Source organism: Eumetopias jubatus, unplaced genomic scaffold, assembly GCF_037043125.1.
Source record: "Eumetopias jubatus isolate StellerSeaLion01/CBP00866 unplaced genomic scaffold, mEumJub1_p1.0 scaffold_4, whole genome shotgun sequence".
Lineage (NCBI taxonomy): Eukaryota > Metazoa > Chordata > Mammalia > Carnivora > Otariidae > Eumetopias > Eumetopias jubatus.
Window position 1 is genome coordinate 159,949,614 of NW_028274810.1, and position 26,315 is coordinate 159,975,928.

General features: G+C 37.7%; 2 protein-coding genes across 2 annotated transcripts; both read left to right on the forward strand.

Moving 5' to 3' along the window:
- The first annotated feature begins 2,223 nt into the window (after positions 1–2,223).
- LOC114216164 (fatty acid-binding protein 9-like) lies at positions 2,224–5,704 on the forward strand. The gene is made up of 4 exons (XM_028112557.1): positions 2,224–2,296; positions 4,719–4,891; positions 5,390–5,491; positions 5,654–5,704. The coding sequence occupies exons 1-4, from the start codon at positions 2,224–2,226 to the stop codon at positions 5,702–5,704; spliced, it is 399 nt and encodes a 132-aa protein (XP_027968358.1).
- A 10,456-nt stretch (positions 5,705–16,160) lies between these two features.
- On the forward strand, positions 16,161–20,217 carry LOC114215856 (myelin P2 protein). The gene is made up of 4 exons (XM_028112063.1): positions 16,161–16,233; positions 18,092–18,264; positions 18,808–18,909; positions 20,167–20,217. Exons 1-4 carry the CDS (start codon positions 16,161–16,163, stop codon positions 20,215–20,217), a joined length of 399 nt encoding a protein of 132 aa, XP_027967864.1.
- Positions 20,218–26,315: the final 6,098 nt, after the last annotated feature.

The window sequence follows — 26,315 nt, forward strand, 5'->3', positions numbered from 1 at the left end:
CACCTACAGTATACCAGGCACTGTCTTAGGGATGTGGAGGTGAGTAAGAAATATTTTCTTTGCTTGATGCACTTGTAAAATAATTCAGGGGACAGCTGGAAGATAACTACTCGCAATACTATGAGAAATGTTCTCCAATACACTTCTGTTAGAGTTTAATTGTATTACATACTAGGGATCAATTAGCTCTGAACAAGTTTCACAGAGAAGGAAATGTTTGAGTCAGACCTGGAAAGGTGGGAGTTGCTATGCATGAGGCCAATATCATAGGATACATGGAATTGGTTGCTTTGAGAGTCCAAATTAATCATTTAGGTAAAGCTATTTACTAAGGCATATTACAAAGGCTTAAGCTGCAAGTAACAAAAACTCAGACACACCGTTGTTTAAATAATAATGAAATTTATTAATTCACAAATTCAAAATTCCAGAAATAAAATGGTCTTAGGTCCTCCCCACTTTCCCCTCTGCCATCCTCAGTTTTGGCTTCATCTTTGAATTGGTAACACAGTGGGTGCAGGAGCCCTAAATATCATACAAAAAAGCAAAATGTGCAGAGGAGAAGAGAAACGGTCCCTCTGGCTCTTTCTTTTAGGGGTAAGGGAATTTTATGGAGGCCAGAATTTTTACTTTCCCTTTTGTCTCACGGGACAACTGAGTTCTCTAAATGGACCACAGGGTTGATTTCTGAATCAATCAATGGAAGGGAAATTGGAGCAAGGATGATTATACTAATGTACCTTAGCCCACTGGCAGACGTATATAGCCATGGTGGCGTGGCGTGCTATCCTTTCAAGCAGATAATGTAAATACCCATCTAGAACCAGTAAAGCAAGATCTGATCGTTTGTTCTTTATTTGAACATCACCTCTGAGTATACTTTCAACTGTTAAGGCACGTATTTTGGGGAGAGGTCTCAGTTTCCTGAAACTGATTCTAGAGTTTTTGCTTCCCCTGTTTTGCCCTCCAAATATTTTAGTAACTATTCCATCTCTAAAGATACTGCATTGTAAATTTCTTCTTCACATGTTGTCATCAAAAGAAATTCTTTATCCCACTTAAGTTATAACATTATGGTGCCAAAACATCAACCTTTTTAAAAATTTGTTTTTTCCACAAACAGATGATTTAAATATTTCTTTGAATGGAAGAACTATTTGACACAAGCAGAATATAGTATGAATATTCTTCTTCTGGTGCCTAATTTTCCAGCCTTTTTCAAAACAACTGGAATTCAAAGCTGAGATATAAATCTAGAGCCTCTGAATCTAATCCTTTTCAGTAAAGGCAAAATTGCAAAGCCCATATTACGTGGGTTACAGAAGATGATTTCAGAAGTCATTGTACAGAGATTTAAATTCTACTGCCTTTGTCTTTTAGAATGCAGATACCAAAATGCTGTTTTTCTCTCTAAAACTTCCCCTCACAATTTCAAGCGGTATCTTTGATGTTTTTTTTTCAAGTAGTATCTTAACAATCAAGATCACCTTGTAAGCCTAAAAGATGAATTTTCTAAGCATTAGCTCCACCTCCTTTTTAGGGCTTACGTCACAAAACACCATTCAGTGGTAATTGTCACCTTTCCTCCCAGTGGGCAATTACTCTTGATGAACAACAACGATAATATTAATAATACTCTATACCTCACTCCAAGCAACTGAAGACACTTCAGTTACATTAACTAATATCAGTTCATCAACCCTGCAAGGAGGGGAGGGGAGGGGAAGATATTATTTTAATGAAGAGTGTGCTCTGGCACCATGACGTGTCCAAACAAAAAACAGCTGAGATGGACAAAGCGAGGATGTACTTCTGTTACCAGGTGGGAAAACAACCTTAGTCAGGTGTTTATTGGACATTTGTTGGGATATTCCTTCAGAGTTGACTCAGCACTCAAATTTCAAAGGGCTGATATATTGAAAATTGTCTCCATTCCACAAATAATATTTATCAGGTGACTTGCTGGTGTAAATCTCTTTCCTAGAAGCTATAATCATTGACTTAAATTCAACTTTACATGTTGATTTTCTGTTTCTCAATTTGGAGGTAAATAAAATGAGTCATGCTGGTAACTAGAATCTTTGGTCTTGCTGCTGCCCATTGGTCATTTCAGAAAAATCACATGATGAAGATGCCTTTTAAATTAAGATACTGGTAGCACTGCATTCCCTAAGTTTCTTGGGCTTTTGGTTGTGAGCGCCTCTTCTCAGCAAGCTTTCCATCATGATTGAGCCCTTCTTGGGAACCTGGAAGCTGATCTCCAGTGAAAACTTTGAGGAATACATGAAACAACTGGGTAAGAAATACCCTTACAAGATTTGGAAACTGGCAACACATTCTGTGATGTGGTTAGGTTCGCATTTTACAATGAATTTTCCTACAATTCTCTTTTTTGTGATCTTAGGAAATAGTCATATAAGATTAACAAAGTTTATGTATCTGCTTTTGATTTTTTTTGTTACTAGTAATAATTGTCTCTTTTTGGAATACGAGGCTCACAGATACTTCCTTCTAGTCATTTTCTGTGTATTTAAGTCCATTTATCCTTTTTGAAAATGCTTCCTCATCCTAAGCCCTGGATAGAGTTTATCTCTAGCTTCATCAATTCAACTAATAGCATTTCCTAGCTTCAAATTTACAGGTAATAATCATATCTATAATTAAATTTATCAGCTAAATTTGTTTCAAGGTTTGCTTTAAGTTGTGACTTCAAAAGAACAATAGCAACAAATGAAATTTGGTTAACATTTAGAGTCTTCATACATATGGGAGATATTTTAAAAATATTTTGAAAAATTTTGAATTTTTTATTGGAGAAACGGAACACTTTTACTCATCGATTGTCTCACCAACAATTGATTGTTGTTCATCAAGAGACAATATTTCTCAGAAGTATAAACCCTATTCATCCTTTAGCTCTATCCTCAAGTTGAATAAACATTAATTATAATGACTCAGACCTATAGCAACTAAACTATTCTCACTAATGCTAGAAAAATGGTAATTATTTAATATTTGATTAAGTAATTTTTAAGATTTAATTAAAAGAAGTCCCTTGCAATAATAAACTGTATATAAAGCCAAGAATTTTCTTTAAATTTGGCGGAAATGATCAAAGCATAATAAGTCACTGTGTTCATAATGTAACTTTTGTCCCTTTTTCACACTCAGTATTCACTTTCTCCAGGAGCTATAAGAAACATGTTTCCCTGTTTCTTCATGGATTCATAGACTCACCTGTTTTGAGTTTAAATTTGGGGGCATTAGGAAACTTTGGGCTTATGGCAAGAGTAGCACTTGGTTTGACCCTTTTTCACACTCAGTATTCACTTTCTCCAGGAGCTATAAGAAACATGTTTCCCTGTTTCTTCATGGATTCATAGACTCACCTGTTTTGAGTTTAAATTTGGGGGCATTAGGAAACTTTGGGCTTATGGCAAGAGTAGCACTTGGTTTGATTGGGAGCTGGGCTTAGGCAGAGAAGAAGAGCTGAGTGCCTACTGTGTGCCACCGCCATGCTAATTCCTTTCCCTTCACCTCCTGGCACATCTAGGAGGCAAGTACTACAGTCATCCATGCTCCGCTACTGAGAAAGCGGAAGGTTAGAGAAGGGAAGTAACATGCCAAGCTCACACGTGACAAAGCCCGCATTGTAACCACCCCACTCTTCTCTCTTCTGTGATCCGCAGCTAACACTGCCTCTTTGTAGTCAGGTGTGTCTTGTCAGTTCCACAATCTAAATGTGAAATCGAGTTCGATATTGATACTGAGAGAGAAGACTCAGTTCTTCTGCCTACCCATTACGGGAATCAAGTTTGACAGTGGACAACCCCCAACCACAGGGCCAGGCTCTAAGCCAAATTGTCTAGGTTGCCTACTTCTTTATTTGGCCAGATCTGAATGTAATCTGCAAATAAGAGAGGAGCTTGGACTTTATTATTTTTTTAAGGATTTTATTTATTTATTTATTTATTTGAGAGAGAAAGTGAGAGAGAGCAGGGTGGGGGGCAGAGGGAGAGGGAGAGAATCCCAAGCAGACACCCTGAGCAGGGACCCTGACACGGGGCTCAATCCCACAACACAGAGATCATGACCTGAGCTGAAATCAGGAGTTGGACGCTTAACCGACTGAGCCACCCAGGCGCCCTGGAGCTTGGACTTTATAAATCATGATCTTTTAGAGTAGTTTAGATACTCCAAAAATTGTATTTCTTAGTTTGTTTTTTTTTAATGTGCTAAAATTCTTAGACTATTAGAAAACCTGTGTTTAAATCTCAGCTCTGCTACTTACCAGACACATCACCTAGACTAAGCCTCTCTACGTCTCTAGGACACTGTGTACTCATCTCTAAAACGGGGATAATTACACCCTCTGCACTGCTGTTATAACACCCCATGAGGTAAAGCATGAGTTCTGATCCCCTGAAAGTCACCATACAGATACACATTTTAGATGAAGCACGAGTCTGGAAGATTTTAGATGAGGCACAATAGCCTCAAAAAGTGAATTTAGCTTTTCAAAATGTCAAGTGTAATTACTAGATATACCTTCTGAATGGGCTTGTTTGGCTCAACCCCACTATCACAGTGAGCACTGAAGAAATTATGGCACATTACCCCAAACCTGAACGGAGAAAAGTATGTATTCTCTTTAAATTGCTTCCCAAAATGGTTGTTAGCACTTCCTAAATGTCTAATGAAGGCATGTTGCCTTACAGGGATGAGCACAGCAGCCCGGAACCTGGCAGGGTTAGCAAAGCCGAGAATCAGTATAAGTGCCAATGGGGATGAAGTGAACATCAAAACGGAAAGTTCCTTCAAGAATACGGAGATCTCCTTCAAACTGGGGGAAGAATTTGATGAAACCACAGCAGACAACCGGAAAGTAAAGGTAAGAACTAAGTCTTCCTGGTGCAAGAATCCAGAAAAAAACTAGATAACCCAGAAAAAAAACGAGAAGGTGGTTGAGCATGGTTCATTCATATCTAATTTGATTAATTACCAAGTCAGTTTGGGCTTGTTTTTTTGATTACTGCTGAACATCTCTAAAGCCAATCCCTTTGCAAATTATTCTGATGGTTAACAGGGCCAAAAAAATTTGACATGTTTTCACTTTTTTCTGATCTCTCTTTGTCACTGTATAAAAGAGCATATAGAAGAGAACAATTATTCACAAACAGTTTAGGTATTGTTCATCTGGGGAAGGAGAGCATTAATTGAATAATCTCTTGAGTCTTCTCTAGTTTGATATTAAATTATGACAAGAACTGAGGGGGGAATTTGGGGGAAAAGAATGTCAAAACAGAAATGAAAAAGTAGATGTCTAGTTTTCGGTAGGTTAGAGTGTAGTGAATTACTATTTCTAACTGATTCCTCTATGCATTTATAGAGCATCATAACATTAAACAGTGGTGCGATGATTCACGTCCAAAAATGGCTTGGCAAAGAGACAACAATCAAAAGACAAATTGTAGATGGGAAAATGGTAGTGGTGAGTTTTCGATGAATTGAATTTTTTAGATACTCCTCTTTGATGTATGCCTTTCAAGTTACTCAGTTGCTGTGCATCCTGAATTGAGAGTCTGGGGAAGGAGGGACAGAGCAAGTTTAAACTGTCATCTGCCAACTCTAATAGATCCCTTTTTGTTTTTAGGCATATACCATGAATAAAACTGTCAGTACTCGAATTTATGAAAAGGTATGAAGGAAGTGTCTACATCAGTGGAAACTTGTTCACTAACAGGAAGCTGGGACTTGAAGAAGATATGCCTCAGGGCCGGTGATTGAAAAAAATTGTTCAACATAAATTTGCTCAATAAAACCAACAAATTAAGTGCAGTTTTGGAGCTGTGTGATAGTGAGGGTTGGGGAGAAGCGGATTAATTGGTGAGGTAAGAAGCTACTTACTTGTGGTATGAGTATAAGAGCACTGAAGTCCCCTTAAGCCTCTGTCCACCTGACTTCCATAGTCCTTGAGTTCCCTCCAGTGGACCTATTCCATTTAGGTTAAGACATTCTGTCAAAGAGTGCTCTGTGGAAATTCCTGTGACCTCACAGAGGGTATAACACACTGGAGATACAATCACTGGAAACTACTTTGGGCAGCACAGATGCTGAAAACCAACATTGCTGACTTTTGATTTTTGCAGAAGGCGGCTCTGCTTAAAGTCATTGGGATAGATGAAACACAAAATAGAGCCTGAACCTCATACACTGTGGTTGAATTATTATGGAAGAACATTTAAAATAATTATTGTCTTACTTACCTATAAGCCCATTTAAAATAATCATGCTAAGGCATCTGTCACCACTACTTACAGTTGAGTCTTTGCAGAATGACATTATGTTAAATGCCAGTCTTGAATTTCTAAATGCCTTGTTGGAATATATTTGTTAGAGCTACACAAAGTCCCTTAATAATCTCATTAAGGACTGTTGCCAGGAAGTACTCTCAGGGCTTAGGGCAAAAGAGAGTAATATAGGTAAAATTAAAGTGTAAAGTCTGAAAACCTGAGGGGAGGAAAAAAGGAAAGATGAAGAATTATGTAAATATCATGTTGTACTTTAAATTTAAAAATAGATAGTAGTTGATCAAAAATAAGTCCTAAGAGTTATGTTTAATATGTGCTTAAGTAGAACGTCCATGTAATTTGTTGCCTAAAGTGGAAAGCGGGTATGCCTGGGTGGCTCAGTCAAGCGTCTGCCTTCGGTTCACTCAGGTCATGCCAGAGTCCTGGGATTGAGTCCCGAATCGGGCTCCTTGCTCAGCAGGAAGCCTGTTTCTCCCTCTCCCTCTGCCTGCTGCTCCCCCTGCTTATGTTCTCTCTCTCTCTGACAAATAAATAAATAAAATCTTAAAAAAATATATAGTGGAAAGGGGCTGTATCAGTAATTACATTCGGACAACAGGCATAAATGGGAACTGCCCTAGGCAACCTGGGGGGAATGGCCACCTTAGTAGGATGAAATTGAAAGGTAATATACAAAAGCACTGAGCATGGGCCTGGGGCAAGAAATGAATCAAGGAAAGTAAGGGGGTCAAGGAAAGGAACTAGGATTGTCATATTAAAACCAGAAGCACACAGCTGTGCACCTGAAGTGATGGGCTTGGTGGTGGCCACACAGCTGCTGGATGTGGGCAGTGACAGTCATTCCCACATGACTTGTGCCCATCCTTCCTAAAGGACTCAAGTGCATACAAAATGTAACCATGCTTGTTCTCCAGAAGTCAGCCTCTCAACCCCCAACGTGTCCTTGCACAAAGAGGAACATGGGCCAATGGTTCTTTAATCAGAGGACAGTCGGCAAGGTGCATACAGAGGACAGCCACTTTAGCAGTGCCCCTCAGAGTAGGGGTTGAAGCGTTTCTAGCAACCCTCAGGAAGAGGATACTATTCTAAAAAGCACTAGGCACTTACTCATTTAAATCTTTGGATTTATAGGATGCCTGGGTGGCTCAGTTGGTTAAGCGTCTGCCTTTGGTTCAGGTCATGATCCCAGAGTCCCAGGATTGAGCTCTAATTGAGCCCGAATGAGCCCCATGTTGGGCTCCCCACTCAGTGGGGAGTCTGCTTCTCCCTCTGCTCCTCTCACTTGCGCTCACGTGCGTGCTCTCTCGCTCTCTCTCGAATAAATAAACTCTTTAAAAAATAAATCTTCGGATTTACAGAGGCCTAATTTTTTTTTTTAATATCATAGTGTCTTGCAGTTTTCCTTTTTTTTTTTTTAAGAGTTTATTTATTTATTTGACAGAGAGAGACACAGCAAGAGAGGGAACACAAGCAGGGGGAGTGGGAGAGGGAGAAGCAGGCTTCCCGCTGAGATCATGACCTGAGCTGAAGGCAGATGCTTAACTGACTGAGCCACCCAGGTGCCCTTACAGAGGCATAATTAAGAATAATATAGTTCTGAATTTTCAAGACTTATTTCTCTTCTCTTTATGCCACAGCTCAAGGTACAAAGAGCCTAAATGAAACAAAAGCCTGATGTTTAGTCTTTAGTATGACTGATCTTTGGATAATTAATACTTTTTTAGGTTGAATCAAACCTACTACTCCTGAGGAAATCATTCACTCAACAAATTCTTACTCTGACAACTGTTCAAAACCAAGTTAGGTGCTGGAACACAGCACCATGTTAGGTGGGGAGTTCACAACTTTTGACGTTATAAGTAGCCCGACATCTTGAAACCCTATTGCTTTTACTTTTATTCTCAGTCAACTCATGTCAAAATTTCTGTAGGAAAAAAAATTCACTGAAGTTTTGCTAAAGACTTTGCTAAAGACTTTCACATGATCAGTCTCCTGGTATATCTGACTTGTCTTCAAAAGTCATTGTCTATCTGTTAGTAAATGATAACATGCTGTATTTGTCAAGTTGTACTGGGTTTATCGTTATCTCTCTGTAATTATATAATAGCATGTCACATTTGTTAACTTGTGTTGGAAATAATGGAACTTTTCATTATAGTGACCTAAGCAATAAAAAGCCATTATTTATTCACTTTCCAAAGGGATTTGAAATAAAGGAAGTGAGAGTAGTTTTTATAAGCCACACAGGAAAATATATTTTATTTTTTGAATATTTTTAACCTAAATGACTTAGTAGTAAGTCACATTCCATCATATTTCAAATCCACATTGAAGTTTGTGGGGAAGTATTAATTATCCAAAGATCAGTCATACTAAAATCATGATTAATACTACTACCAAAGAATAATTCACCAGATTTCTTTTTTTGCTACCCGATACTACTTAGTAAATCACTGACAAAATTATTTGTTTAGAACATTCTTAGTGTATTTAATTGTCATACTCTTTGGACAAAAATGCAATAAACATAAAAGTCCATGCTTTTCTTCACTGGCCATAACAAGGTAACTGACTATTCCAAAGACAATAACCAAGAATAGATGGAAAATTAGGATGAAATATCAGGAAATAACCTAATCCCAAAGCTACAGGTTAAGATTTCTAAATTGAAGTTTAGGAAAAATATAGTTTGTCCATTTTGAAGTTTGATAGCTACATCCTGTGTAGTTTTTGGAGAGGGACAAGACTGGGGAGGAACCATCTAGACACCACCCCATGCTAGAATGGGACTTGTCTGTTACCCCAGAGGCACAACACAGTGAAGTGGAATGAATAGGGTTTGAGAACCAGTCGGAGCAGGACTTGAATCCTGCTTCTGCTGTGGACACCTATGTGAGCATGCGCAAGCTGCTTAGCCACTTTGGTTTTCTCCTTTGCAAAATGGAGTCTATCTACTTGACAGAGTTGTCTAGATGGAAAACAGGGTAAGATATCAGGAAATAACCTAATCCCAAAGTCTTAAGATTTCTAAATTGAATACTTAGAGAAAATACAGTGTGTGTGTGTGTGTGTGTGTGTGTGTGTGTGTATACGTGTGTGTAAATAATGTTTTCTCTCAAGGCCGTTTTACCATCTCAATTATTGAAAGCATTTATAAGATATAATCAAGAAATAAAGTAGGAAATAATGTAGGCTACCTATATAACACACAATTAGAAAATCACTTCAACTTTTATGAGTTTATATTTGTTCTTTATGAAAGAAAGCTAGACACAGACGCTTCTCACTATGCTTTGCAAGTGAATTATTTTTCAGGGATTCCTTTCTCCCATCAGATGTAAGGGAGCAGATGGCTGAGTCCTAAAAAGTATTTCTGATGGCTCTTTATGCTACAGCCTCTTTAATGCCGTGAATGTCACTTCCTCGCTAAGAGGGGAAAAAATGCAAATCGAAGAGAAAAACTGTGGCCAGCTTGGTATGTGCTATAATGACTAACAAAAGAAATGGAAATGCAGAAATTGTCTTCTATTTCCTCCCCAGTGAATGAGGAACTTTAATTCTCAGGTGTTCTATTAGGAATAATGATTTGAAATCTTAGACTAGATTTTGAAAAAGAAGACATGTCTCCTGGAGTCCAGTAAAAACAAAGCTAATGCATTGTTTGGAGGAATCAAAAACCACTTCCCTCTCTTTATTGACATTCAACAAAAGAAAAGCTATTAACTACCTTTGGGCAGCATAAATGTCACAGCAACTGTCACCATAGCAACCAAAAGGTCAACTATCCACTGGTGACTAAGACATGATTTGCATTAAGAAAGCAACTATAATGTCAGTATTCTTTTTTTTTTTTTTAAGATTTTATTTATTTATTTGACACAGAGAGAGTGAGAGAGAGCAGGAACGCAAGCAGGGGGAGTGGGAGAGGGAGAAGCAGGCTTCCCGCTGAGCAGGGAGCCCAACGCAGGGCTTGATCCCAGGACCCTGGATCATGAACTGAGCTGAAGGCAGACACTTAACGACTGAGCCACCCAGGCACCCCTATAATCTCAGTATTGTTAAACGTAGAGAAAAACACAAGAAACCTGTAATAGGAAGATATCCAGCCTGAAGTGCTATTGTCACGTTCTGTCAAATAGCTGCTGGGGGGCACCAGATGCCTCAGTGGCTGAGTTCTGAAGATAAATCAGATCATCAGTCTCATAGCATCTGGTGTCTAAACAATTCCATAAGGGATCTTTCTACATCATAATGGTTCATTGGCTCTTTAATGGTATCCTCACTACCTCCATCTGCAAATGATAGAGAATAATAATTGGGAAAAAAGGAAAATAACAATTGAATATTCTAATATGTCTCTGAATATTTGTTTAATGTCTATCTTCCTAACTAGACTATAAGGCCCATATGGGCAGGAACTGTTGCTTCTTCACTCACCATGTTCCCTCCCTGCTAGTTCAGTTCAATCAATTTGTGTTGAGGAATTGTCTGCACGCATGCAGGTGAGAATATGTGCAATGAATCTTGGAATTACCTTACATGTGCTTTCCTAGTGGTATACTACGATCATGTCATCCTGAACATGGAAAGAATCACCTGCTTTTACCACTGACTGAAAGAGTGACGAAATGAAGGAATGAGTGTTGTGATTAAGTTTCACACTTAGATATGACCCACAGCCAGTGCCTTTTCTGTGCTTCCAGTGGGTATGAAAAAGGAAAGAAAGGAAAGGCAGGGGAGGGAGAGGAGGGAAAGAAGTTTAGGAGAATAATATTGTTGATCATAAGCACTGATTTTAGATGCTTTCACAATATTATATGAGTTAGTGCAAACAATAACCCCCATAAGTAGAAAATCTTGTATTTTCTTCATTCAGTCAGTCAACAAATATTTATTGACCGTGTCCATGCATGGTGTTATGGACTTGGGATACTACACAAGGAAAGTCATATGTTGTCCCCACTTATATGGAATCAATACCTCAGTGGGCGATATACATATTAATCAAATGATATCCAAAATTAATAAAAATTGCCATTGCAGTAACTGTTCAATGATATTATACTAGAAAAAGGTTAAGAAAGATGATTGAGTTGAAATCTAAAGGATGTCAACCCAAAGGTAGGCAAGTACGACTGAGCTGAGGTTTAAGGATTAACCATATGGGAGTGGTTAGACATTCCAGGAAAGGAGAAGAGCATGTGCAAAGACCCTGGTAGAAGCAAGTTGGAAATTAGTACTTTCTTTTCTATTCTCTGGGAGATTTTGTGTAAAATCAGTGTTATTTTTTCTGTCAATATTTGTAAGAATTCATTGGTGAAGCTTATGGGCCTGGAGTATCTTCTTGAGAGAAATTTTAATTATAGATTCAATAATAATGGATTTGGGAGTAATTACATTTTTACTTCTTGTATTAATTTTGGTAAATTGTGTTTTCTAAGGAATTTATAAAATTGCTTTTAAATCTGAAAATTTATTGGCATGAAGTAGTTCATATTATTTTCTTATGATCTTTTTAACTACTGTAAGTTATGTAACTATAATTTTTAATGACTAGGATATATGGATATGTCCTTTTTTATTCCTGCAATCAATAACTTTTGCCTTCTTTCTTTTTAAGTCCATCTTGCTAAAAGTTTGACAATTTTCTCAGTCTTTTTCTTTTTTAAAAGATTTTATTTATTTATTGAGAGAGAGGGAGAGAGAGCACGTGCAAGTGTGAAAGCAGGTGGGGGGGTTGCAGAGGGAGAGAAAGGATCCCAAGCGGACTCACTGCAGAGCAGGGAGCCCAATGCGGAGCTCGCTTTCACGACCCTGAGATCATGACTTGAGCTGAAACCAACAGTTGGATGCTTCACTGACTGAGCCACCCAGGTGCCCCTCAATTTTATTAGTCTTTAAAAAAACTGTTGGTTCTGATGATATTTTCTATAACATGCTTGTTTTTATTAATATCTGCTCTGTCGATCATCTAGTTTTGTGGACTCCTGTTTCTTTCGCTTTTTGAGCGTATTTTCCTATCTCTTTGCTCTATTTACTTATTTAAGATTTCATTTATTTGAGAGAGACAGAGCATGCACAAACAGGGGGATCATCAGCGGGAGAGGGAGATAATCTCCAGCAGACTCCATGCTGATCACAGATCCCCATGTGGGTCTCAATCCCAGGACCCCGAGATCATGACCTGAGCCAAAATCAAGAGTCTGACGCTTAACCGACTGAGCCACTCAGGTGCCCCTCTACTTATTTCTGATTAACAATGTACAAGAAAAGTTGTGGGAATAATTTAGATTTATGGTGACATTATCTTCTTTCAGAGAGAGTTTGTTTCTGACTGGTAGCTACATTCACTGGCTGTCCAGATCACACTAAACTAATTTTAAGAACTGAATTGATATTAGCATGGGCCCATTTAATTCACTTTTTTCCCTATGCTGCGACCTTTCAAAGTCCCAAACCAAATCGTGGTGATTAACCAGGAATTCTCCCTCATTGTTCCCCTAAACCTTGTAACATGGTCATAAACGTTCCTCAGACTTTTGCCTCTCATCTGCCTTTTGCAGGGTTCATAAATGCCTAGAGTCACAGAAGCCCCAAATATTGGGACTGTTTCTCTGGCTGTTTTTTTCACCCAAATCCTAGATGCTTAATTTTTCTCTGCCTTTTTATCTCTCTGATGCCTTGAAAAATTAAAAAAAAAAAACCATCTGTTTTTTTCTAAGATGTCATAGTTGGAAAGTTAGCTTGATTTCCTCATCTATCATAAGGAAGTAAAAATTCTAAAGTCCATTTTTGTTTATTCAGTTATTTTTTAAAAAATGACCATGTTATTTATAGTGACACATTATTTCATGCCACCAATCATGATCACAGTATTTCTATTTTACAAATATAATAATTTTAATAGAGAAAGTAAGTTCCAAAAGGGTATGGAATTCTGTTCAATGATGTTTAACCCTGAACAGTGCCCAGCACTTAGTAGGCTCTCAATATTTTTGCAATTAAAATGGAATCAGATCTTCAGCACTCAAGTGGATGATCATGAAGTCTTTGTTCATTTACTATAGGGTGGTTGGCTATCACTTTTTCAAATATATAACTGGATGTAGCTTGAAGATAATATGTGAGGAATATTTACATGACATGTTATATATAGCAAGCTTTCTTTATTTTGTTTGGACCTCTGGGTGTTCTTTTCATTGTATGATTCAAGTAGCTCCCCTTATCATGAGAATTTACGTAGGCAATAAATCTATGAAAAGTGAATCCATATTGTAAACAGACTATTGTATATCCATTTACAAATATTTAGTTCAAGCCTAAATATATGTATCTAGTTATAATATGGTTCTGGTGTTTATTATCCACTGTTTTTCACTAGGATTTTGATGAATTTCTTAGCTAGGAGTGACTTAATGTCTCAAGCCTGGTTCAGTCTGGATCTTTGCTCTTTGCTTTGATCTGTGCCTTTGACTCACATGTGAGCCTCAGAATTTTGTCTTTGGCTGAATACATCTGGTTCATTCCAGCAGTCAGATACATTGCTGATAAGCTAAAATAGAAAGTTCTTTTCTTTATTTAAAATCGCTTCAAAGTTATAAGCCCTGCCAATACATAGCTCAATGGTTATATTTTAACTCTACAGCTATTCCTATGTGCAATACAGGGACTGCTGAAAATTCATACAGCTCTCCTACATCAGTCTCTCTGAATACAAGGGCTCAGCTCAAGTTGGGTGGTTTAAGAGTCCTTCACAAATTTAGGCAAAACACCTAAGTGTTGAATGCTACACTTCTCAATAAAGTTTGGTCACAAAAAAATATTTTTGAGGACCCAAGTGACATCATCATTTATTTTTATTAAGGGTTTTGGATAAGAAAATAACACATTCTTGGGGCACCTGGGTGTCTCAGTCAGCTACGCAACTGACTCGGTTTTGGCTCAGGTCATGGCTCAGGTCATGATCTCACAGTTGTGGGATTGAGCCCCGGGTCGGGCTCTGTGCTCAGCGTGGAGTCTGCTTCAGATTCTCTCTCCCTCTCCCTCCCACTCACTCTCTCTCTCAAATAAACAAACAAACAAATAAATAAAATCTTTAAAAAAAGAAAATAGTACATTCTCTAATCCAAAGCCCCTTTTTTTAAATAGCTTTTTCTTCTATCCCTGTACAGTGTCCTTCCTCCAGTTATATTCTCTTGGGTCTAGGACTGGGTTTAGCAGATTAGCAGAGGAATTTTTCTAGTCACTGTTTCATTCCCACTTTGAGTTATCCACGCACGAGTAATGTAAGGTAAGACTCGGACTCATGGTATATGATTCCACATTTTGACCCAACTTGGACCCTAAGGACATAAATGCAATGGTTATGGCTCAACTATGACATTGGTAACCTGAGCCCAGAAAGCCAGCAATTCTACCTGTTATGATCATGGGAAAATACTCCATTGTTGTGAAGACTGCCAACCTGTGTACAAATATTTACAACCTAGTAATATCGCTTGTCTCACAGTCAGGACTGATGCCAATATAGAAAACCACTAGGAAAAGGTATGGCGGCAAGAAGGTATTCCCAAGAGCAACACTTACATTTGAAGTGGTTTTATGTCTGCTCCCCAATGTCAAAGACTGCGGCTCTGCTGTACTTGTAGACTGGATGCTTCATCTCTTGACTTTCACCACTCTTGATCTGGGGGCAGAAAGGACTATCTCTATTTAGTCACATGGTGGTGTCAGTATCACCTGACCTTTGGCCAAGGCCACTGTGCATATGTGATACAAAGGGAATAGGGTAAGATAATGGCCCCAAGTCTGGGCTGGAGAACAATGCCAGGTTCAAACCTTGCCTCTCCTCATTCAAGTTTTGGGAGCAAGTTACCTAACATTCTCATTGGTAAAATGGATGTAATAATAGTACTTAACTCTTGGAGGTGTTGAGAGAATTAAATGAAATAATCTGTAATAAGCACTTAGCAGGGTGACTGGCCCATAATGAGCTCTCAGTACACATTAGTATTATTTATACAGAAAATCTTTCTCTTTATAAAACTGAAGATTTATTTGAAAGGGCTTAAACTCAGAGTTGTTGTGTCAACTAAGAACCTGCGTAATTTGGACTTAAGGTTTTTTTTTTTTTTTTAGATGAAAATCTTTGCTGTGGCCAAAGATCGTGTTCTAGCGCTCCTTCTTAGCCGTCCCATGAATACGATTTCTGTGCTCTGCTGTAATAGACTGACCGTATTGTCTGCCTACTCTGCCTGCCTGGGATATGTGAACTATGCCAAGCCTCCCTTACCTATGAATACTTCCTCACACTGCTTCCCTGCATTTCTCTCCCACAACATATTTGAGGCGGTTATCACAATACTCATGGACATTTTCCTCTCTTTCTTCTCTTTCAGTAAGAATTCTTAATTGTGCAGACTCAGGATTGAGAGTGACCAAGATGCCTGAACGCGCGTGCGTGCGCACAGACACACACACACACACACTTTCTCTCATTCATGCTCATATAATTTAGTCTGGTATAGGATTCAGTTCATGGAGTCTTTTCCAAAGCATTAAAGGCTAAGCACTTCTTAAAAATTTAAGATCGACCAAAAATTTTTTTGAAGGTTCAAATAGTACTCTCATCTTTATAAAAATTTTTGGACACTAAACGGAAACATTATGTGGGCTTTCTTTTGTCCTAACGGGTGATTCATTGCCCGGTCCTGACACTGCTTTTCCCCATTGGGTCTCTGTGAGAGTCACGTGCTTTGGACATCTTTGAAAAGATCTTCTGAGGCTTTAGCATCTCATTTGAGTCTCCTAAATCTCACCTAGAGCTGTGTTGAATTCTCATCCATCACAATGAGCAACAAATTCCTGGGCACCTGGAAACTTGTCTCCAGTGAGCACTTCGATGATTACATGAAAGCTCTGGGTAAGAAACGTTCCTTGTAGCTCTGGTTGGGAAGATCCTTTTTTGCGAAAGCTGCATGACTATTTCCTGCTAACTCCTTTTTCAGGACTCTGGGGAAGTTTGCACAGGCTCAAGTACAATCCTTTTCTGCAATTAAATTTCTGTTGTGTCATTCCAATAGTTTATTGCATTTTGTTTGTGGAAATTTTAAGAGATTTTAACCTAAGAGCTGCTTAATCGCGTGGAACTCCCACTGATTTCAAAGGTAGTTTCGTATCAGCAGGGCTTTGCTTTCAGAGGAAAGAAATCTTAGAGGCTTAGGCAACCCATCCTCTGGCTTTCCTGAAGGTTCGTTTTATAAAAGCTGAAGTGCTCATAAGATAAGGAGTTGAAAATACTGAAGTTAATAGAAAGCCTCAATTTAAAATTTTGGTGTTTAGCCAAACCACAAGTTCACACTACTTTCCTGGAGTTGGAGCCATGAACGAAAGACAGAAAATCCAGTCAATAGTTTTATCAACTTCATCTTATACTATTTCTAGAGAATGTTGCATGATATGAGCACAACAGTTATGAAGTGTCTTTGGAAATTTCCAGAGCTATTTAAGTAGGCTAGAAAGTGATGCCAATGACCCAGGTTGCTATGCTTGACAAACGGCCTGTAACTTTACTTAGCTGTTCAGAAAGCTCGAGAGAAGAGTTGTATTTTTAGGTAAAATGAGCTAAATCGTGTCATATTGCCCAGAACACTTATGAGAACTTATGGGTACAAATCCATACTATGAGGTTGGTTAGATTTATGGACTTGTCTTTACAGTTGAGGAAGAAGCAAAATACAAGAGCCTCAATGAAGGACTCCCTAATTCTGTCATTTTTCAAATTTAGAATGCATAAGATCACTTCGGGGTTTGGTATAGTGTAAATTCTCAGGCTCAACTGCAGAGATTATATATAATATATATATTCATATATTTATATGAAAGTAGTTTTTCCTTCATTTATTTCTCTCATTTGACATTTCTCCTTTTCCCTGTATTTCTATAGTTTTAGTAATAATAGTAATAAAACTTGAGAGTCTAATTTTGTTTTGTTTTTCAGATGGCGAACATTTTAAAAAATTAGTTTATTTATGATTACGTGTAATGGTACAGATCTTGAAAGGAGATGGATAGATTTTCCCTACCAGTTAAACTTAGGGGCCACAACAAAATTTCAGAAATATGATTCTATTAAGGATGTGGGGAGGTGCGTCTGGGTGGCTCAGTCATTAGGCGTCTGCCTTTGGCTCAGGTCATGATCCCAGGGTCCTGGAAGTGAACCCCGCGTCAGGCTCCCTGCTCCGCGGGAAGCCTGCTTCTCCCTCTCCCACTCCCCCTGCTTGTGTTCCCTCTCTCACTGTGTGTCTCTCTGTCAAATAAATAAAATCTTAAAAAAAAAAAAAGGATGTGGGGAGAGTTCTTTTCTATATACATAATGTATTACTGAGGAGAAAAAATTCATAGAACAATATGTATCTGTCATAGTTGCATTTTAAAAATACCTAGAATATTTATATGTAAAAACTAAAATGTCTGGAATGATTCATACAAAACACTGGTGATTTTCAAAGACTGTGGGATTGGATGTGGTAAGAGGGGATGACTTGCACTAAACACGTTTATCTTTAAAATCTGCAGACATTACTCTTGTAATAATAAAACTTAAAATATTTAAGCCGATGGACATGTATTTCCATTAGGTGGTGAAACATGGGAGGAGGTCCTCAGTAGTCAGTGATACTACCTGCGATTTCCACACCTGAGCATAGAATGCAGACATGCATAGTCTCTCTAGGTACATCTCTTTGTCAACGTAATTCTAACACTATCTTGATCTACAGGTGTGGGGTTAGCCACCAGAAAACTGGGAAATTTGGCCAAACCCCGTGTGATCATCAGCAAGAAAGGAGATATTATAACTATAAGAACTGAAAGTACGTTTAAAAATACGGAGATCTCCTTTAAGTTAGGTCAGGAATTTGAAGAAACCACAGCTGACAACAGGAAAACAAAGGTAAATTTTAATGTTTCTCTTCAAAGTTGGCTCGTTCTCCAGCTTGGGAGGATTATTTCTGTTAGTGTTCATAAGGGCAGACTACCCCATTCTATTGAAAATTGGGGCACCTGGGTGGCTCAGTCGGTTAAGTGTCTGCCTTGGGCTCAGGTCATGATCCCCGGGTCCTGGGACTGAGTTCCACATCGAGCTCCCTGCTCAACGGGGAGTCTGCTTCTCCCTCTGCCTGCTGCTCCCCCTGCTTGTGTGCTCTCTCTCTCTCTCTCTCAAATAAATAAATAAAATCTTAAAAAAAAAAAAAGAAAATGAATGTGCCTTGGGGGAGCCTTGCTTGATCTCAGGATTGTGAGTTGGAGCCCCACGTCGGGTGTGGAGCCTACTGTAAAAATAAATAAATGAAATGAAATGAAATGAAATGAAATGAAATAGAAAATGAATGTGCTTCATGAGACATCTATTATGAAAACAATTCGATACTGAATGAACTGCTTCCTTAATCAACCAAAGTCCAAGCAACTCGATTATGTGAATTTGTCTTTGCAGAGCATTGTAACCTTATCAAGAGGCTCATTGAATCAAGTGCAGAAATGGGATGGCAAGGAGACGACAATAAAAAGAAAGTTAGTGGATGGGAAAATGGTAGTGGTAAGAGTATTTTCACTTCTAAATACAAAAATAATGGTATTTAAATAGAGAAATTGGTTATATTATTTTCAAAATATTCTTTTTTCTTTGCAATACTAATGGATAAGAATGGCTAAGGATAAAGTCAGAGCTAATGGTTAGATGATATTTCAACCATGAAGACTCATCTACAGTACTTTAAGTATAGGTCCAAGATTTTAGAAATAACAAAGCCCATTTGTTATTTTAGAAATAACAACACCTAAAAATAACAGCAAAGTCAAAGAAAGTTTGGGTAAATCTTACCAATTTGGACTCACAAAGAGAAAAGCAAGCCTAAGTTTTAAAAGCAAAACAAACCCCGAACGGCTCAATTAGAGAATATTTATAGATATCTAAGTGTTTTGCTTTCAAGAATCCAAAGTAACTTGGACTACACCATGTCAATAATTTAAGCTCAGCTCATAGGAGACCTTTTAGTCAGCAGATAATGAAGGATGAGCAGGGTTCCATGAGATGCCATCTAATGATTTTTTTTTTAGGTTTTAGCTTCTGTGCTTACTAATACATACATTGAATATAGATTCATGTTATTTTAAATGTTTTTTCCTTTAGTTTAGAGGTTCTTATCCCTAGCTACAAAACAGATTTTCATGGAGAGTTAATACCAATATGGGGCCCCCAACACAGATTAATTAAATGCAAATCTCTTGGGCTCCTGGGTGGCTCAGTCGGTTGAGCGACTGCCTTCGGCTCAGGTCATGATCCTGGGGTCCCGGAATCGAGTCCCGCATCGGGCTCCCTGCTCAGCGGGGAGTCTGCTTCTCCCTCTGACCCTCCCCCCTCTCATGTGTTCTCTCTCTCTCTCATTCTCGCTCTCTCAAATGAATAAATAAAATCTTTAAAAAAAATTAAAAAATAAAAAATAAATGCAAATCTCTTGGGGGAGAAGGAACCATCAGTATTTTTAAATGCTCCTCAGATGATGCAAATATGCATATAGTTTTGAAATCCACTTTTAGATTTAAATGCACACAAATTATGCATAAAAACTTGCCACTTTAAGAAAATTCTTTCATAGTAACATAGATTGACTTCAAAACTGTTTCTCCTATTTCAATGGTCATAATTCCGAATTGTCAGAGACTGACATACTGATGTTCTGCTCCTTTCTAAGCTTAATCTTATGAGTTTGTTTTTATTTTCTGTTGCTACGTGCAAATTCGCTGTTCCTAGTTTGAGTTTTAGATACTCAATGAATCTCTCTCTTTTCTTAAGGAATGTAAAATGAAGGGCGTGGTCTGCACCAGAATTTATGAGAAGGTCTGAGAAAATTGTTTCCTCATTGAAGTGATATTTGATCATTTGATGTTGGAAATCAACGGTTTTCGTTGGCAAGGCCCGACTACTCTGCAATTTATCTGTTTGTTTTTGCTTTTGTCCTAATAGATCAAATAGGTAAAGGCCTAAACTGAGGATTAATCTAAAATTCAATGTTGTTTAAACATTTTCAATTTGTATGCATTTCCTTACTCTATTAAAGTATGTATATTGGCCAGACCTAAATAGTTGGTAATGTCATTTAGTTATCTGTGAAATTCTAACCTATGTTGTACTTTGTATATCGAAATGATAGTAAAGCAAGTAACTGGATAGTAAAAGGAAGTAAATGTATTGGTCTGAGTAGCCCCAGCGTGGTGGGGAGGAAGATCGGAAGTGAGACAAACTACAACAAGGAGCTGTTTTAAATCAGAGTTCTATTTCTGCTAAAAGGGCAGCCTCTACTGCTGCCAATTTTTTTTTTTAATTGAAGGGTAATTTATGGACAGTGAAATGCACAGATATCAAGGGTAGAGTTCAAGCCATTGTGACAAATGCACACACCCCTATAACTCACATCCTGATCAAAATAATGGTACATTTCCTTACTCCCAGAAAGTTTTCTCATGCCTCTTCCCAGTCTGTGTCCTGCCCTGTCCCACCTCCACCAGATGAAGTAGTCATTTGGTTTCTACCGTTTGGGCTTTACACCACACTTTTCTTTAATATGCAGGGTTTTATACAAATAATATTATTTTTAATTCAAAAAAAGTATACATTTTTTAAATGAAAAGGCAACCAGGAAGTTTTTTTAAATCCTGGAGAGGAAAACAACTGCTCCCATTCTGCATGGTGTGAGCCATCACTTGCACATGTGAACATATCACACTCATCTGCAACCACAGTGCTCATACTGTCTTACATTTTGCTTTTTAACAAAAAGTGACTTTAACAAAGATTCTTCCACATTTCAACAGGTGCTATACCATAATTTATTATGATTCTATAATATAACGGTTCTATTTTTATGTTATATCCAGTTCGGAGTTATCACAGATTATTTGGCAAAAATTGCCTTCATGTATATATCTGATTGTGCTGAATACTTTTTCCAGGAGAGGGATTAGTAAGTCAAAGAATATGGAAAACCGGATGGTTTCTTACTGAATATTTCTGTATTGCTTTCCTCAGTGTTGTTTGTAATGAGGGATCAGCAGTATACTTGTATAGGGCAATGCATGAACACAGGTCCTATACTGATGCTAACAGCTACCGAATGTCATATGCGTGCTGTGTGCCAAGCTCATTGACTCTCTACCAGACAATTTTCATGCCATGTTGCCATATTTAATATAATTTCACACAACAACCCTATCAGGTAGATACTATTATTATCCCCATTTTATAAAAGAGGAAACAGTATAGAATAACTTGTGCAAAGTCCCAAAGTGGTAGAGAATGAAGAGAGCTCATTTGCCAAACTTTTACTCTATTTTGTCTCCTTGGTCACACCTGTCTATTAGAAACATGTCTGTTTCTTGGAAAATCTCTAAAGTGTGCCACTAGAGATTATTTTTGCCTGTTCTTGAATTTCATATAAATGGAGTCATACATTATGTGTTCTTTCTGTTTGCCTTTTTAAACTCAGCATAGTGGTTTTGAAATTCGTCCATATTGTTGCATGCAGCAGTAGTTTGCTCTTTGATTGCTGAGTAGTATTCTATTGCATGAATATATCACAGTTCACTTATCCATTCTTCTCTTAAGACAGTGGGACTGTTTCCAGTTTTTGGTCAAATATTTTTGGCCAAAACATTTTGGCCAAACATATTTTGATGAATAAAGCTGCTATAAACATTCTCGTACAAGGTTGTCGGTGGACATATGAGTTCCTTTCTTTTGGATAAATAACTGGGCATTGAGTTACTGGGTCTAGTTGATTTTTGACAGGCAGGAATAGGGACTACTGTGCCCAAGTAATAATGAAACTCTTTCAGATGTATTGTATGATTGAGCAAATGACAAACGTGCTGATGTTGTTAGGGGCCAGGATTTTCACTTGGAAGAGAAACATACAAATATGGAATGAGGGAAGCAAGAAAGAATCGTGTGAGAATGGATTGGAATAGATGTAAATCTGTGGTTTCTAAGGCATGTGCATATATGTGCATATGTGTGTGTAATTGTGTATGCATATCTGCCTTCATTTATGTGTGTATATATACATGTATTTATGTGTATGTGTATATATACCCATATATTTCCCAGATCTATCTGCCCAAAGAGCTTAGAAGCAATGACACCTCAGTAGGAGTGATTCCACCTACCGCCCAGACTTTGGTGTCCAATGTCATTCCCCACTAAAAGGAATGAGAGTTCCTTGGGGAAACAACTAATTCTAATGTGGGGTCAAGGTAGGTACAAAATGAGCCTGAAATATCTTGTTATACCAGAAAGTAAGGAAGGGTTTAAAAAAATAATAGAAGCATGCCAAAATATGGAGGCCAGCTTGGAGGTGTTCCCCTTGGTTTAGACTGAGACAATTTGAAAAATAAAATAATTGAGAAAAAAATAATAACTTATAAGCCACTGAAGGAAAAATAAGGACCCATGAATCCATAATGATAATAGAGAGAAAGAGAACAGTCTTCTTTATAGCAGAATACCATGGGCTGACCGGTATATGTGAAAGGAGTGCTAGAAATGGAAAGTCATCATTTTTCAAGTATCACGGTAGTTCAGGCAAGAACTGCCAGTGGTTGCTAAATCTAGAGGGAAATTTTGATTAGGAGAAGGATATTAGTTTGGTCTTAAAGTATCTCTTCACAGATTGCTCATTAGTTATGAAGAGAAATAATAGTTTTAACTATGCAGTGAAAAATTGGGCAACTCCTTGACTGGGTAATCAGCCCTGACATCACCAAAGAGGGGCAGAAGAACATGTGTTTTCAAATGTGATACCCTGAGAGGGAACATCACTTATGTAGTTTTTCAGTCCAGAATCCCTATCTGGATCTAATCATGGGGAGATATCAGACAAATTCCAAATGAGGAATGTTCTATCAAAAAAGAAGAGGGTGGTGTTGATCGAATTCTTCAAAAATGTCATCGTCACAGAAGACAAAGAAAGGCTCTGTGGAAATCTTCTAGATTAAATTACATTCAAAATATGTGATGACTAAATCCAGTAAAAAAGAGGTTGAAATATAGATGACAAATTAGGTTAGAAGTGTACTGGGATTATGCAAGAGAATATCCTTATTCTTGGGAAATACACACTGAAGTATTTGGGGGTAATAGGCCATAATATATGCAATTTACTTTAAAAAACTGAAAAAAATTATGTGTATTTGTGTGTGTGAATATATATTAGTGAGAGCAACTGATAGAGCAAATGGGGGTAAAACTTAAAAGACAAATCTGACTAGAACCTATATGTCTTTTCTTTGTAACAGTTTGGTTCGTGCAACCTTTCTGCAAGTTTAAAGTTATTTCCAAACAACAACAGAAAAATTTTTTAAAGCTATACTTGGCAAGTCCTTTTCTGCCCCCGGGCATTTAATCAACACGTGTCTGAGAGGCATGATAACCGAGGTGTGGTTTTTTATTTATTTATTTTTTGGCTCCAGCCAGATAAACCCATAAAAAAGGAGAGTTTTAAAACTGTGGTGCTATTTTTAGAGGTTGTAGTAATACGACTTGCAATAAAATGTATTCCTCAATAAACATAATTGCTCTATTACACAAAAGTCATGAGCAGTTTCTGTTTTTGTAACAGGAAAAGTGGAACTAAACTGATAATGAGAAAGACAAAATGATCATTTCAGCAGGTGCTACATGTTGCTAGATTTGAAAAAGATTTTCAAACAACCAGAAGTCGGGGAGGGAGCTGGAGTTCTGCACTATTTAAAAAATCATCTCGGAATATAATTTTGATGCTCAATTCTTCTTGATAGAACCAAAAGTTCTTTTTGAAAGAACATGGGGTGGTAATTAATGTAACATAATAAAAAAAAGAGAGAGAGAGAAAGAAAGAAAGAACATAGGGGCTAAGAGCAATGAGACTGCCTAGTTCAAATTCCAATTTGCTGCTTACTAGCTACGTGTCAATCGGCAAGTAACCTCTCTGTCCCTCAGCTCCTTTATTGTAAAAATGGGGATAATAATAGAACACACCTCAATGAGTTGTGAGGGATAAACAAAATATGTAATGTCCTTGGCATTGGAAAAGCATTAGAGAAATGTCTTTCGTTATTATTATTTACCTAGTAACATACATGATGTTCAAATAGGTCATTTTATTATACCTCAAAATGAAGAGAATTCACAGGATCTCAGAGCTGCTGATACTGATTTGCACACAATGTAGCTAAATTTATTAAGAATAGTATTTACATAAGCATAAAAACAACCAAGAAACCTACTTACTAGCACACCACTGCCTGGAAGTAGCATAGTACTTAGATTTTACCAGTAACAGTTTTAGCTTCATGTTGACTGTAATATTTCTAATTTTTCACTAAGTCACTCTGGCTTAGCTTTTGGGAATATTTCTTCTAAACTAAGTGGTACCTCTTTAAATATGGTTGCACATTAGAATCATCTGGAAGTTTTAAGTATCCCAATACGAAGATTGTGCCACAGACCCACTAAGTCATAATCTATGGGTGACGGGTGAGACCCAGGCATCAGTATTTTTCAGGTGATTCCAATGTGTGGCCAGTTTGGGAACCACTGTGCCAAAGTCTTCCAAAGTTAGAAATTTAATGTAGGCTAGTATCACGTTGCCATCCATTAAAATGGAGCGAAAGGTCATCAAAATCAGGAGTACAAAATGTCCCCAACGTGACACAAAATAACAGTACGTAGTGAAAATACTATGGTAAAATCAACTCAGATGTAATCAAGTCTTTTGTTAGGAAAGCAACTGTTTACTTCTTATCTTTATTTCCACCAGAAGGCAACACAATTGGCCATTATCCATGACATATGGAAAAGTGAAGGTTTCAAAATAGCAAAATGTGGAGCAACAGGGAAAACAAAGCTATAAAGTAATGCTAAAACAGCTGCAAAATATAAACTAATTTTCAGCAGAATTTAGGAAACAAGTTCAAACTACTCAAAAAATGTAGTATGGGACTAATTTTTGAAATAGCACCTTGCACATTTTGCTATTAAAATAATCAGTGATGACATGCAAAGTGTTCAGATCTCAGTTACCTGGATCGGAATTTGGGCACTATCTGAAGTCCTCCCCTTAGTAACCAACTGCAATGCAACAGTTTTTTTCTCTTTTTTAAAAGATTTATATTTATTTGAGAAAAAGAGAGTGGGGGGGGCAGAGGGAGAGAAAGAGAGAATCTTAAGCAGACTCCCCGCTGAATGCAGAGCCTTATGCAGGGCTTGATCTTATGACCCTGAGATTGTGACCTGAGCCGAAATCAAGAGTCGATGCTTAACCCACTGAGCCACCCAGGCGCCCCTATGCCACAGTTTTAATTGGTCTGCTGGTACAAAGTGAATAGCCCAGCAACACCAAAGGATTGATGCTTCTGTAGTTAAAGGGTTCTGAAAACTAGATATGTGACAAGTCTAAGTTTCACATTCATTACGACCAAATAATATTATTCCTTTGTTGGAATTAAAGACGGACATGAATTTTTGCACCATCTTGCATTTGACATTAGAGTATAGTTATTCTTGATTTTCTATAATTGCACTTGTTTTCAAGTTATTAATGCAACATCAATGCATGTAAGCTGCATCAAGTAAGATAAATAGTGTAGGGGAGCCTAGCTGGCTCAGTCGGTTAAGCGTCTGACTTTTGATTTCGGCTCAGGTCCTGATCTCAGGGTCCTGGGATGGAGCCCCACATCAGGCTCCACGCTCCCCTTGGCATCTGCTTATCCCTCTCCTTCCCACTTTGCCCCTCCTCCTGCTCTTTCTAACAGAAATAAATAAATAAATAAAATCTTAAAAAATAAATAATGTAGAGTAAATTAATGAGAGCATTCAGATTTAGAATTTCCAAAATAAATCATTGGTGGGCTTATATTGTATTTCCATAATGTAATTTGGCATTTGGAGAATACCTACTGCACTTAAAG

Bases quoted from the DNA above. Each gene is read 5' to 3' on its own strand.
- LOC114216164 (XM_028112557.1), top strand. From the start codon at position 2,224: ATGATTGAGCCCTTCTTGGGAACCTGGAAGCTGATCTCCAGTGAAAAC. The intron at 4,892-5,389 runs GTAAGAACTAAG...ATGCATTTATAG, and splicing joins CAGACAACCGGAAAGTAAAG to AGCATCATAACATTAAACAG. The intron at 5,492-5,653 runs GTGAGTTTTCGA...TTTTGTTTTTAG, and splicing joins TAGATGGGAAAATGGTAGTG to GCATATACCATGAATAAAAC.
- LOC114215856 (XM_028112063.1), top strand. From the start codon at position 16,161: ATGAGCAACAAATTCCTGGGCACCTGGAAACTTGTCTCCAGTGAGCAC. The intron at 16,234-18,091 runs GTAAGAAACGTT...CTTGATCTACAG, and splicing joins TGATTACATGAAAGCTCTGG to GTGTGGGGTTAGCCACCAGA. The intron at 18,910-20,166 runs GTAAGAGTATTT...TCTTTTCTTAAG, and splicing joins TGGATGGGAAAATGGTAGTG to GAATGTAAAATGAAGGGCGT.